This window comes from Sorghum bicolor, chromosome 5, assembly GCF_000003195.3.
Source record: "Sorghum bicolor cultivar BTx623 chromosome 5, Sorghum_bicolor_NCBIv3, whole genome shotgun sequence".
Classification (NCBI taxonomy): Eukaryota; Viridiplantae; Streptophyta; class Magnoliopsida; order Poales; family Poaceae; genus Sorghum; species Sorghum bicolor.
The window spans coordinates 9334690-9348189 of NC_012874.2; the positions used below are offsets into that span (position 1 = coordinate 9334690).

General features: G+C 48.1%; 2 protein-coding genes across 5 annotated transcripts; both read left to right on the plus strand.

Annotated features, from left to right (window-relative positions):
- Positions 358 to 6411, plus strand: LOC8076753 (disease resistance protein RGA2). 4 transcript variants are annotated; one of them, XM_021461676.1, is made up of 6 exons: positions 358 to 459; positions 556 to 968; positions 1085 to 1249; positions 1321 to 1432; positions 1895 to 5774; positions 5889 to 6411. In XM_021461676.1, exon 5 carries the CDS (start codon positions 1925 to 1927, stop codon positions 5729 to 5731), a length of 3807 nt encoding a protein of 1268 aa, XP_021317351.1. In that variant the 5' UTR covers positions 358 to 459; positions 556 to 968; positions 1085 to 1249; positions 1321 to 1432; positions 1895 to 1924; the 3' UTR covers positions 5732 to 5774; positions 5889 to 6411. The 4 variants fall into 4 exon arrangements, with proteins under 4 accessions (XP_021317351.1, XP_002449185.1, XP_021317350.1 ...); XM_002449140.2 differs by having other exon boundaries at positions 556 to 1249; positions 1348 to 1432; XM_021461675.1 differs by having other exon boundaries at positions 358 to 454; positions 556 to 1249.
- LOC110435863 (uncharacterized mitochondrial protein AtMg00810-like) lies at positions 10224 to 10931 on the plus strand. Its single transcript, XM_021461946.1, has one exon. It carries the CDS (start codon positions 10224 to 10226, stop codon positions 10929 to 10931), a length of 708 nt encoding a protein of 235 aa, XP_021317621.1.

A 13500-nucleotide genomic window follows, 5' to 3' on the forward strand; every position in this document is an offset into this window, starting at 1 on the left:
GAGATGTTGTTACTCTGTTCTGGGATCCGCTGCTGGCACCTCCGTTGTCCATTCAGATTTCAGAAAGAATTTCCTATTCCTTTAAGGTCTTGTTTAGATGCGCCCAAAAACCCAAAACTTTACAAGATTCTTCATTACATGAATCTTACGGCACATACATAAAAGATTAAATATAGATAAAAAAGATAACTAATTGTACAGTTTATCTGTAAATCACGAGACGAATTTTTTTAAGCCTAGATCTATGATTCAAAAATGTTTGTCAAATAAAAATAAAAGTGCTACAGTGCCAAAATCCAAAAAGTTTTTTTATCTAAACGAGCCCTAAGAAAAGAAAAGGTGGGCCTCACTGCCTCAGCCCTCAGCAGTCTGGCGCGTACGGTGGTGCGTTCTTTCTCTTCCAGGCGTCGCCGGCCACCGGGGAGTTGGGACAACGGCGATCTCGACCAGTGTGGTGAGGTGAAGCGTCCAGAATATCCTTTGTGATTGTCTCCTCGCTCTTTCCTCCGTGTTCTTTGGCTCAGATCATTTGTCGTATCCTCCACACATGCGCAGGCAGCATAGTCGCACACCACTTGTTCGACGGAAAGCCCAAGGACGGTAAGGTCGAGGAAATGGCAGCCTAGACGAGGGATCGTGTCAGACTGCACATTCTGGCAGACAAGCCATGCGTAGCTGCGTGCGTTCTCGACCGCTGCTGGCCTGGCATCTGGAAGTTCACGCCTGTCCTGTAATCCTATGCATCACTATAACGTCTATATATAGGAGAGCACCAGGGAGTTCAGCAACTTGGTCACACAATCGCACAGATATAGTGGTTGTGTTCACTTTGTTTGCATCACTTCGTGAAATCTATCTTCTCTCCTCGTGTAGTTTCCAAATGAGCAAATCCTGTTTGGCCCAATTTTCAACTTTTGGGTCCATTTGACGGCAATGGTTTCAATTTTGGTTGGCAAGGAACTTTCATGGTGGCTTTTTTTCCCACTTCCTTGATTGCATCAGTCTCCACTCTGAGTAGTTGCACGTGTCCCGTTCATGCTATGAATCCTGAGAAATATTGTCCCACTACACTTTGTGCTGTTAGGCAAGGATAGCTGACCCGGAAGCACTGAAACTGGAGGTACCAAAAACACTACCAGGACCTCCTACTGTCTGCATTCTGGAACTCTGCATACTGGACCACCAAAGCTATCCTGTTTTGATGACTGGGTGCAAGACAGTGCCATCTTGATGGGAGCTTTAATTCTAGGTACATGCTCTGATTCATTCTGCAAAAATATCTTCATATTTTATTCCCTGATTATATTTTTCCCTAACCAGGTTGAGTTTTTTTCCCTGGCTTCTCAGTGAGTGCCACAATTAGAGTACTACATACGTGGTAATAAGCACAAGTGTCATACGTCTGTTGCTCTTGCTGCAGCTATCGGCAGAGGTAATTTGTATGCAGCTTATTTCTTTCATTCCTCCTTCAGTGTGTATCCTCTAGTATGCATTCTCTTTAATATTTGGCTGGTAGTCATATGGCATGAAATTGCTTAATCTAGAGGCTCTGGACAGAGAGCATGGACCAGCACCCAAACTATCTTTACACTTTACATCAGTTATCGATCAGAAATTCTGTATAGTCTAGAGGGTCGACCAAACAGAGCAAACACCAACATCCAAACCATTATTTTTAGTTTCCTCATAAAAGATATCACATATGGCTCTGCAAAAATGGCATAGGACCCTTTTCTCAACTAAGTTGGGATGTAAAAAACAATATGACATCCAGACAGCTCAGGCCAATTCATTATTTGATTATAGAGTTAAAAATTAATGTTGCTATGCATGTCCACTATATTAGTTTTGACTTGCAACACTTGATATAATTGTTGGGAAATTTCATCCACAGGGCTTTGTCACACAATACAGCCTTTCAAATATGAGTGCAATGGAGGCTGCTTTAGTATCTGGACTGTCCAAAGTTGTAGGAAACAAGCTAGGTTCAATGATATCAAGTGAGTTTGCTGCCATAACTGGTGTGAAAAAAGATCTCTCTGAGCTCCAGGGTGTACATGCAGAAATTACGAGTTGGCTGTCGATGCTTAGTGACAGGGCAATAGATAGTGACCCATCGCTTCGATGGTTGATGAAATTGAGAAATCTTCTTAATGACATTTATGATTTACTTGATGAAGTATACCTTAAACATGAGAAACACAGGATAGATCGAGACCATGACAAGCATGCTATGGCTGTCTGCTTTTGTGGGAAACCAAAGTTGCTTCTGTTTCGATGGAAGGTGGCCCATAAGATCAAAGCAATCAAGGTGGAATTTGATGCAATTGTGAAGCAAAAAAGTGATGCCAACACTGTACTACATAATTTACATTTGGATCAACTAATACAAAGCAAAAACAAGACAACTAGGGAGCCGTCCTTATTGAGTAATAATAAAGAGTCAAAAATACCATCAAGGGATCATGTGAAGAGTGAAATCGTGTTAGAGCTTGTGGAATCTAAAAAAGGAGATGCTGGTCGTATAGTTTCTATAGTTGGTCTTGGTGGTTCTGGCAAAACTACATTGGCCCAACACATCTGCCATGACGACAAGATAAAGGTGCACTTCAAAGATACAATATTCTGGATCCATGTGTCACAAGAATTTTGCAGGGACAAACTTATAGGCAAACTATTTGAAGCTATCATTGGCCATAGGTCAGATCATCACGCACAACAACACATGCTCCGTGTGATTTCAAAAAAATTGAGCGGTAATAAATTCCTTCTTGTCTTGGATGATGCTTGGCATGAGGACAGGCATGATTGGGAAAATTTCATGGTGCTCTTAGATAATGGTGCACCAGGAAGCAAGATTCTTCTAACTACCCGTAATCAAAGTGTTGCGAACGCAGTGGAATCTAAGGTTGTATTCAAATTGGCATTCTTATCAGAGGAAGAAAGTTGGAGCTTCTTTCTTAAGAGTTGTGGTTGGATTGAGGAAGATTTAGGGTATGACTTTATTGAAGTTGGAAAAGATATTGTGAAGCAATGTGGCGGGGTGCCACTAGCAATAAAAATTCTCGGATCCGTACTATGTGAGAGGAGGGGAATAAATACTTGGAGGGCGATAAGAGAGAGTAATTTATGGGATGAAGAGAATATAGAAGCTCGAGTGTTCGCATCCTTGAAACTAAGCTACATTTACTTGAAAGATCATCTAAAGCAGTGCTTTACATTTTGCTCTATATTCCCCAAAGGTTCTAAAATCAACAAAGGCTACTTGATTGAACAATGGATGGCCCATGGATTCATCAAGTTGAAGAAGGAAGAGCTAGCACAGGATATTGGAAGCGAATACTTTGATTCCCTTATGAAAGCTGGTTTTCTTCAGGATCCAGTTGAAACTTTGCCACAAAGAAGTGTATCTTGCAAGATGCATGACCTTATTCATGATCTTACTCAGTATATTTTACGGAACGAAGTGGTGACATCTCTTCAGAAGAATATGACTACAGACTGTTCACAAAATTGCAGATATTTATCATTAACATCTTGTAGTGGGAAGGTTGAAAGGGGTCTATTTTACAAGGTGCGTGCTGTATATGTCTCTGGAGGTAACCCATCATTTGATAATCTTGTTAAGAAGAGTTTCTACGTCCGCAGTGTTGTTCTAGACTACGCAGTTGATACCCCATTTCCATTATTTGTATTGAAGCTAGAACATCTTGCATATTTGGAAATCCATAATGTTAGTTGCACAGAACTTCCAGAAGCTATCTCTGGCTGTTGGAACTTGCAGTCACTTCATCTTATTGGTTGCAAAGGTTTTGTGACATTACCTAAGTCTATTGGCGAACTTAAGAAGCTACAAACTCTAGAATTTAATTGTATTACTGATCTCGAGACTTTGCCTCAATCCATTGGTAACTGCCGAGATCTTCAATCCTTGCAACTAAATTACTGTGGAAAGCTCAGAGAGATACCAAGCTCTGTAGGCAGATTGAGAAAACTAAGTGTGCTTCATATAATCGGATGTTCATCTCTGAAACAACTATTGTTACAATTCAATGGAGAGTTAAGCAACTTACTGACAGTAAACTTACATGGTTGTCGTGGTCTCGAAGACCTTCCAAGCAAATTTTCCTGTCCGAAGCTTCGTACTCTTCACCTTTCTGAAACCAAAATTACTGTGCTACCCCAATGGATTACATCGATTGGTACTCTAGAGTGTATATACCTTCAAAATTGCAAGGAGCTACTTGAGTTGCCTAAAGATATAATTAACTTAAAACATCTTGAGGTTTTGAATCTAGTGGGTTGCAGCAAACTACAATGCATGCCATCAGGGCTTAGACAACTGACCCGGTTAAGAAATCTAGGCTCGTTTGCTGTTGGTTGTGGTGGAGATGATGCGAGGATCTCAGAGCTTGAAAATCTTGATATGATAAGTGGTCATATGAAAATTACCAACCTTAAATACCTAAAGGATCCAAGTGAGGCAGAAAAGGCCATGTTGAAGCGGAAGAATATATGGAGTTTGGAGTTGTCCTGGTCTTCAAGTCAAACCAAAGAAGAGTTAGTATCAGATGTGGAACAAGATCAGTGTGTGCTTAATGCTCTTGAGCCACCATCAACAATTATGTCCTTGAAAATATGTGGTTACAGAAGCCCCATTTTGCCAAGTTGGATGGCGAAGCAAAATGACTCTTCTTGCTGTGCTGGTACAGTGTTCAAGCAGGCCAGTTTATGTCCGTTCCTTTCTCTAACAAAAATGACACTAGAAGAATTTCATAACTTGAAGTATATATGCGGACTTTTGGTGTTTGCTTCACTGAAGTCCCTGAATCTGCTCAGAATGGCTAACTTAGAGGAGCTGTGGACTACAACAAGTGGTTTTGAAATTCAGGGGGAAGAATCAGAAGCACAACAGTGTTTTCCTGTCCTGTCTGAAGTTTGCATTACATGCTGCCCGAAATTGAATGTGAAACCGTACTTCCCACCATCGTTGTTGTCGTTGTCTTTTGAAGAAAGCAATGAGCAGCTGCTATCCCCATGTAGCTTCTCTCGTCTACTTCCTCGACCTGCCAATGAATCTTCGTCATCCTGCAATGTGCAGTCTGCAGCGCCGTGCATCAGGGAACTACAACTAAGAAACATGATGGGATCATCATCTAGCTGGGAACTACTGCAGAACCACACTGAACTTGAAGTCTTGCATATTCAATGCTGCAATGACCTGAAACAATTACCTGATAGCATTCGAAATCTCACCTCCTTAAGGGTGTTGTGGATAATGGAATGCAAGAGGCTTCGCATGCTTCCGGAGTGGCTTGGCGAACTGTGTTCCTTGCAATCCCTGTATGTCTTGGTGACCCCACTGATTGACAGCCTCCCACAATCGGCAAAGTACCTTACGTCCCTTATCTCATTGCAAATTTGTCGTTGGGACAAAATGAAGGAGCTGCCTGACGTGATTCAGCATCTCACCTCCCTTCAAGTGCTCAACTTGGGATTATGTCCTGCACTGACTGTGCTGCCAGAGTGCATTGGACAGCTGTCGGCACTTCGTAGTCTGCAGATCCAGCATTGTTATGCCCTTCAATGTCTGCCTCAGTCCTTACAACGGCTTACTGCTCTCCGCGAACTGCACATCAGTTTCTCCCCTGGCTTGGCTAGGCGTTACAAGCAAGGAGTGGGCCCAGACTGGCAACTTGTCTCTCACATTCCTGATGTGCGTATAAATTAGGGTGGACACGCGAATGCTGCAGTATCTATCCAATAAACCATTGGTACGTTCTACCCTCTACTGGTTCTGATTTGCAACTTTTTTAAAAAAAATAATAATTTTGTGTTTTGTGCTGATTGATTTTGTGTCACCCTTTGTTTCCTGCGCTGTTTTCCAGACCGTGTTACTATTTGTCCTCCCTGATGAAGATAGAGCAAACTAGCACATGTCCTCTGCAATTACGTACACGCCTGTGGCCTGTGTAATTTATATAACGAAATGAAACTTCAGTCTGATGGAATCCCATTAGTGTCTGCTACACCTGACTCACTATGCGCGCTTGAACAAGATTCAGATTCGAGGACCAAGAAGGATCCGCTGTCCAGTCAGCTGGACTATTCAGAAAGTTAGATCCATTCCATTTGATGGATGGAGCTTATTAAAAGTTTAAAACTTGTGATAAATTTACTCTGGTAACTAGACCATATATCGGTTACAAAAGGACATGTTTTTTTAAGTAATTGTTCAGCTTGTAAGTTTGTGTTGTTTGTATATATGCACAATGATGAACCGCATTTCCTGAATCATGTACACTTTGAGGTTTATGTAAGCGGTGATCAAGCTTCTTTTATCAAGTGAAATATGTTCCAGTTTGATCACCTGAACTATTGGAAAAGGATATGAAACTTTAGCTTGCATGTTTTTCATGTTTTGTCCAATTGTTGGTTGTGTTTATAAAACCTACTATGTCTGCCCCTCCTCCTCCACCACCAGCCGGCGCGGGCGCGCTGCCCCTGGGCGTGGGCACGCCGCCCCTGAGCGCAGCTGTGGGCATGCCGCCCCTGGGCGCGGGTGCGGCTCTCCTGGACGCCAGCGCAGGCGCACACACTGCCGGGACCCTGGCCGCCGGAGCGCTGGCCCAGCAGGCGGCGCGGAACGCCGAGGCGCTGGCCAGGGTGCCGGACGCCGGCGCCGCCAATCCTCCAGCCGGTGCCGTCGCTGTTGCTCGCCTTCTCATGGCAGCGGCGGGCACGGCTCCTCCTACAGATTATGTCCAGGCCGCCGAGAACGCCATGGCAGCTGCTGCCTTTCCCCCACCACCTCCACCAAACTCCGCCCTCGCCACTGTCCTCACCGCTGGCCGCGGTGCTGCTGCAGACGGCCATGCGCGCATGCGGGCGGCTGCCCTCGCTTGGGAGCGCGAGCGCCATGCAGCCGATGCCCTGGCTCGCAAGATCGCCGAGGCGGCGCAACTACGCACGATGTCGGGGCGACCTCCTCCGGCTCCGGGGACGCGGCCGTCGCCGCCATGCCTGCTGCAGTGGCTGCCGGACTGGGCATGCCTCGGGCTGACGCAGCCGGACTGGACTTGCCGCGTGCTGACGCAGCCGCGGCGGTCGCCGCCCTCGCCGCTGACCGGGCCGCTGCCGCGGCGGATAGAGCCTCGTCTCCTCTTGCTCCTCCTCCCTCCGAGCTGAGCGGGGGTTGGGGGGCCGTGGCAGCCACCATCGCCGCCGCCGCGGTGGATGCGGTGGGAGTCTCTCAGCCCCTCTGTGGCGTCCACCTCCGGGTGCCTTGTCCGGGCCTGTCGGATGGGACCCGGCGGCCTGGGCATCTTTCCGCCATCCGTGGTCGACCATGTGGGGCGACGGCAGGCCGGCCCCCTTCACCACGACGTCATCGGCGCCTCTGTTGTCGGACACAGCGGCTCCACGTGCGCGGGCCATGGCCCCCGCCGCTCTGGCCGCCGTGCCTAGAGGAGCTGCGTCTCCTTCCCCACCGGCTTACTCATTCATCACCACCGCCAAACCTCCGCCCGCGGCTCCTCCTGCCGCAGGGCTGCGACCAGTCAGTCCTGACTGGATCGCTGACTCGGGCGCCACCTTCCATACCACACCCGATGCGAGTCTCCTCTCTTCTATCAGTCCTCCCCACCCTTCTTGTCCTTCTTCCATCATGGTCACTAATGGCACATGCATTCCTATCTCCTCCGTAGGCACTGTCAATTCCCATGGCTCCTTTCATATCTCTGATGTTCTTATGGCTCCCGGTATGGTTCACAACCTCCTCTCTATTCGTCGCTTCACGACTGACAACTCTTGTTCGGTTGAGTCCGACCCCTCTGGCCTCACCGTGCGGGAGTTGGCTTCCCGGCGTCCTCTTCTCTGTTGTGATAGCACTGGGCCTCTCTACGCCCTTCGTTTCCCAGTTTCAGCTGCACCTCCTTTGCTATTCCCCCCCCTTCGGCATCTGCCTTCACCACCACCTCCTCCACTACGTGGCACCGTCGCCTTGGCCATCCTGGCAGCACTGCTTTGACACAGCTCAATCGCAGTTCCGCTATGCCTTGCCCCCGCACTCCTGATGAGCATTTGTGTCATGCATGCCAGTTGGACCGTCATGTTAGACTTCCTTTCCCGACCTCCTCCTCACATGTGGCTCGCATCTTTGATCTTATCCATTGTGACCTGTGGACATCTCCTGTACTTAGTATGTCTGGCTACAAGTACTACTTGGTGGTGGTTGATGACTTCTCCCATTACTCCTGGACTTTTTCCTTGCATGCCAAGTTCGATACATTCACCACTCTTTGCCACTTCTTTGCATGGGTGTCCACCCAGTTCGGCCTCACCATCAAGGCCGTGCAGTGTGACAACGGGCGTGAGTTTGATAACACCGCCGCTCGCTCCTTCTTCCTCTCCTGTGGTGTCTAGTTGCGCATGTCTTGCCCCTACACCTCCCCTTAGAACGGCAAGGCTGAGCGCATGATTCGCATCACAAACGATGTCATGTGCACCCTTCTGTTATAGGCCTCGCTTCTCGCTCGCTCCTGGGCTGAGAGCCTCCACACCGCCACCTATCTCCTTAACCGCTTGCCCTCCACGGCTTCCCCTACCCCCACACCACACCACGCTCTTTTCGGTACCCCTCCTCGCTACGATCACCTTCGTGTGTTTGGGTGCGCTTGTTACCCCAACACATCCGCCACTTCTACTAATAAGCTCGCCCCCCGTTCTACTCTCTGTATCTTCCTTGGTTACTCCCCTCAGCATAAGGGGTACCATTGTTTGGACCTCTCTTCTCGCCGTGTCCTCATCTCTCGCCACGTCGTGTTTGACGAGTCGGCATTCCCTTTCTCCACCATCCCCACCTCCACACCTCCTGCTGACCCTGCGGAGGCTTCTTTTTTCCCACTGACCTGGTGGTTCCGCCACCGTTTCCACTATATCCTGTAGGTCTTGCTCCGGCACGCTTTCCTGGTGGTCCTTTGAGCCAGAACCCTCCTCCTATACCTGGCACGGTAGAGGCAGCCCCGGAGCTTCCTCCACCGCTACCTATGGCTGTGTTGCCTCCCGTTGTGTCCGAAGTCGTCGTCCCGATTGCGGGACCGCACGCCCCGCCCTCACCTCCTCCTCGGCGCTTCGGCCTCATCTCCCAGCGGCGGCGAGAGCCGGCTCCGCCTCTACAGCCGGTGTCGCCAGTGCACGCTCCGCCGTCGACCCCGCCACCTCCGGCGGAGCACCCGTGCATGCCGCCTCCGGCCCCGACGCGCTCTCGCGCCGAGCCGCCGGTGTACCACCCGCCTCTACTTCACCGGGATCCTCGTCACACTCACCCAATGGTGACGAGGCAGGCATCCCAGCCACGGGTCCTCACCGCCGCCACCTACGAGACGGGGATCTCTCCGGTACCCTCTTCCGTCCGCGAGGCCTTGTCAGATATTCACTGGTGCCATGCGATGGAAGAGGAGTACGCGGCCCTCCTCGCTAACCATACGTAGGATCTGGTGCCCCGTCCGCCGGCCTCCAACGTCATCACCGGCAAGTGGATCTGGACGCACAAGCGGCGTGCTGATGGTTCCTTGGAGCGCTACAAGGCTCGTTGGGTCCTCAGGGGCTTCACTCAGCGGCCCGGCATTGACTACGATGAGACCTTCAGTCCAGTGGTGAAGCCAGCTACCGTTCGCACCGTACTATCCGTGGCTCTCGAGCGCTCCTGGCCTATGCATCAGCTGGATGTCAAGAATGCCTTCCTCTATGGCACTCTGACTGAGACAATCTACTGCAGTTAGTTGGTCGGTTTCGTGGATTCTTCTCGCCCTGACTTGGTCTACCGGCTCCACAAGTCTCTCTATGGTCTCAAGCAGGCGCCTCGGGCGTGGTATTCTAGGTTCTCTACCTTCCTGCAGACTCTTGGGTTCACAGAGGCCAAGTCCAACACCTCACTGTTCATATACCACCATGGGGGTGAGACTGCTTACTTGGTCCTCTATGTAGATGACATTGTTCTCACCGCCTGCAGCGAGTCACTGCTCCAGTGCATCATTACCACTCTCCAGAAGGAATTTGCTATGAAGGATCTTGGTCTGCTCCATCACTTCCTCGGTTTCACTATTGAGCCCCGACCTTCAGGCTTGTTCCTCCACCTGCGGCAGTTCACTTGTGACATTTTGGAGCGAGCAGGGATGACTGACTGCAAGTTCTGTTCTACTCCGGTCGATACCTAGGGCAAGATGTCAGAGGCAGAGGGTCCGATGCTTGGGCTAGAGGACTCTACCGCCTACCGGAGTCTTGCTCGCACGCTCCAGTACCTCACCTTCACACGGCCTGACATCACCTACGCCGTGCAGCAACTATGCCTCTACATGCATGCTCTGCAGGAGCCCCACCTTGCTGCTATGAAGAGGCTCCTCCGGTACCTCTATGGCACTCTCGGCTACGAGCTGCTCCTCGATCGGTCCTCCTCTACCGAGCTGGTTGTCTACACCGACGCTTATTGGGCGGGCTGCCCGGACACCCGCAGGTCCACCTCCGGCTACGCTGTCTTCTTGGGCGGCAACCTTATCTCGTGGTCGTCCAAGAGACAACCGGTGGTCTCATGCTCCAGTGCCGAGGCGAAGTACCGCGCCGTTGCCAATGGTGTGGCCGAGGCCGCTTGGCTCCGCCAGCTCCTGGCTGAGCTTCACCGCCCCCTCGCCAGGAGCTCGCTTGTCTACTGCGACAACGTTAGCGCCGTCTATCTCTCCACCAACCCTGTGCAGCACCAGCGGACCAAGCATGTGGAGATCGACCTGCACTTCGTCCGCGACCATGTGGCCATCGGCGACGTCCGGGTCCTCCACGTCCCGACCACCTCACAGTTTGCGGACATCTTCACCAAGGGCCTCCCTTCCTCGACTTCCGCCGAGTTTCGCTCCAGCCTCAACGTCACCGGTGGCTAGTTGTGGCTGCGGGGGGTATTGTGTGTTATGTGTTTTCCTTCTTGTCCAGTCTTAAACTCGGCTGCGTCGGTAGTCCAGACTGGGGGGGTGTTGGAGTATAAGTATTAGGCCCATGAGGCCCATGTATGTGACCATATGGCTACCCTTCTAGGGTCAGCCCAATTAATGAAATCATAGTTTACAGCAAAGCAGAATCTGAAAATCATGAAATTTTGTTGATAGGTTCATAACATCATAGAAAACAACTCCAACAAAAATCTCTTCAATAGGGGCAAGATACCAATACCGGCTGGCCAGATTTGGAAAGTAGCCATGCTAGTTTTGCACAGAATGGTCCGCATGCCTGTGACATTGCCGGTGCCGCAACAATCTCCTTCTGATTGCGGTTGACTGTGGTCATCCATGATGTGACTGATTTGGGCTTGGGTGTCGGGGGTTATCGGGCGAATGCCCTACTTGGCCTTTGTCTTTGGACAAGAATGATGACGTCTATGGTGGCACATTCCTTGTTCGAGGCATTGTCGTGACTCGTGAGGCCCCCTTACCCTATAGGAGTTTGGTTTAAAAAACCTTGCTTCTCCATTTGGCGTTGACGACATGTAAGGATGTCATTCCCCCTTGTAAGCATCTCTATAGAAAACCTACTCCCCTACTAATTTTCATCGCCTGTGCTCTATGGCTTGTAGAGTGTCACTTGATAACCATTGCTTTCAAGGATCACGGGCTTTGTGTTTCCTGCGATAGTGGTTTTGTTGTTGCCTCCTTGGTGAGGTTGTTGTTGTTTTTTTATTTGCAATTGTTTCTTCTCTATTAATATATGTCCGTCATACTCATGTCGCTAGCTCTTCAAAAAAATGGTTTGCATAGAAAACAACAAGCTCATCCAAAGAAAAATCCAAAATTGATCTAAATGACTTCAAACATTATAAAAGTTACTCCACACCTTAACTAACTCATTATGAAACTAATCCCATAGTATCTTTCAAAAAATATTAGTGTTCCACTGCTAATTGAAAACAATCATCTATCAAGTTGAGGTTTTCTTGGTAAAACACAAAAGCGGGAGTTGAAGGTGCTCATGGGAAGTCGGTTGAAGGGCAAGTCTAGATATGTTCCCTTGATGAGATCATAGCACCTACAAACTAGTCAAGAATACCAAAGAACTCTCGCTCAAAGATTTTCATGAAATCCAACAAAAGAGGCAAGAAAGAAAGGATTTTTGGAGGAACTTAGGACTTAGGAGATAAAAGCATCTCCAATAGTTTTGGAAACCCACACTCAATTTCGGTTTTTGGTAAGATAGAAAGAAAAAACACTCTCTAGCTATTGTTATCCCAACTCCAAAACTTGTTATACTCGGAAAAGTCGATAGCTCCTCGCAAAAAGATATGTCAAGGAGGACGACTTCCAATCATTGTCGGCATGACCTATCTCGCTTTGTTTGCTCTATCACCAGAAAAAAAATACACACCGATCTTTGCTCTAGGACTCTCTGATTGGTTGTGGCAGGTTGTGGCCTGGCCTGGGCCGGTGGCAGCCTTTTAATGGTGGCCACAACCTGGCTAGGGGTGTATGTGGCCTAGGTAGAGGCCGGTTGCCTCGGTTGAGAAAACAATTCTTGTATGGGGCGTCAACCATTATATTTCTGGGCTTGATGTCGCCATGGACCATGCATTTGTTGCAGCACTGGTGGAGACAGAGCAAAGCAGAGCCCAAATCAAGTATAATCTTGTACCTAGATATGGATAATTTAAAAGAAGTTATCAGACAAATTAATAACATTTTAGAAAAAAGAATAAATTATATTCCAGCCTCTACAAGAGTTTTGCACACAACCATTCATTATTACAACGAAGTAGCCTTTAACTGGAAAAAAAAAGCTAAACTAGCAAAGGGCAATAATAAGACGCTGGAAAAAAAAAAGAGACTTCAAAAGGCGAACTAAGCCTGTAGCCTAATAGAAGACATCCACTCATGCTTGGCGAAGATCTCCAAGACTCCAACACAGTTGTTTCCAGAAGATGACAAGCCCACTTCATGGTCACCTAAGCGCTTTTCTTCTGTAATTAGGACCACAATCGTGTCCAATATGTAGCTCTAAAGATAACCTGCATATAAGAATGTATTCTTTTTTTTTATCAAAAACTATATCTACCTACTTAGCCAGATAGACCAACAAACAGCAATCGCTCCCACCCAAACTTGGAAGCATGTTTTTTTGTCTATCCCTTGCAACCAATTATCAAATAAATGAGCTACACTATGTGGTGGTAACCAAAAGCAACGTGAATAGTTCTCCAAATAAAATGTGAAACATGAGAACCGAACAGCAAGTGTTGGATATAGTTTCATTGCTGTTACAAAAACAACAACGCTCACTCCATATCCAATCTCTCTTTACTAAATTGTCTTTGGTCAAAATTACACCTTTGATTAAGAACCAAACAAAAACTTTAATTTTAAGAGGTAATTTTAACTTTCACATGTGTTTGTTTGTGGGCACAAAGTTGCTATGTATATAATAGTTATGCATTGATTGTACTATAAAAACACCATGTCTTGTAAGATT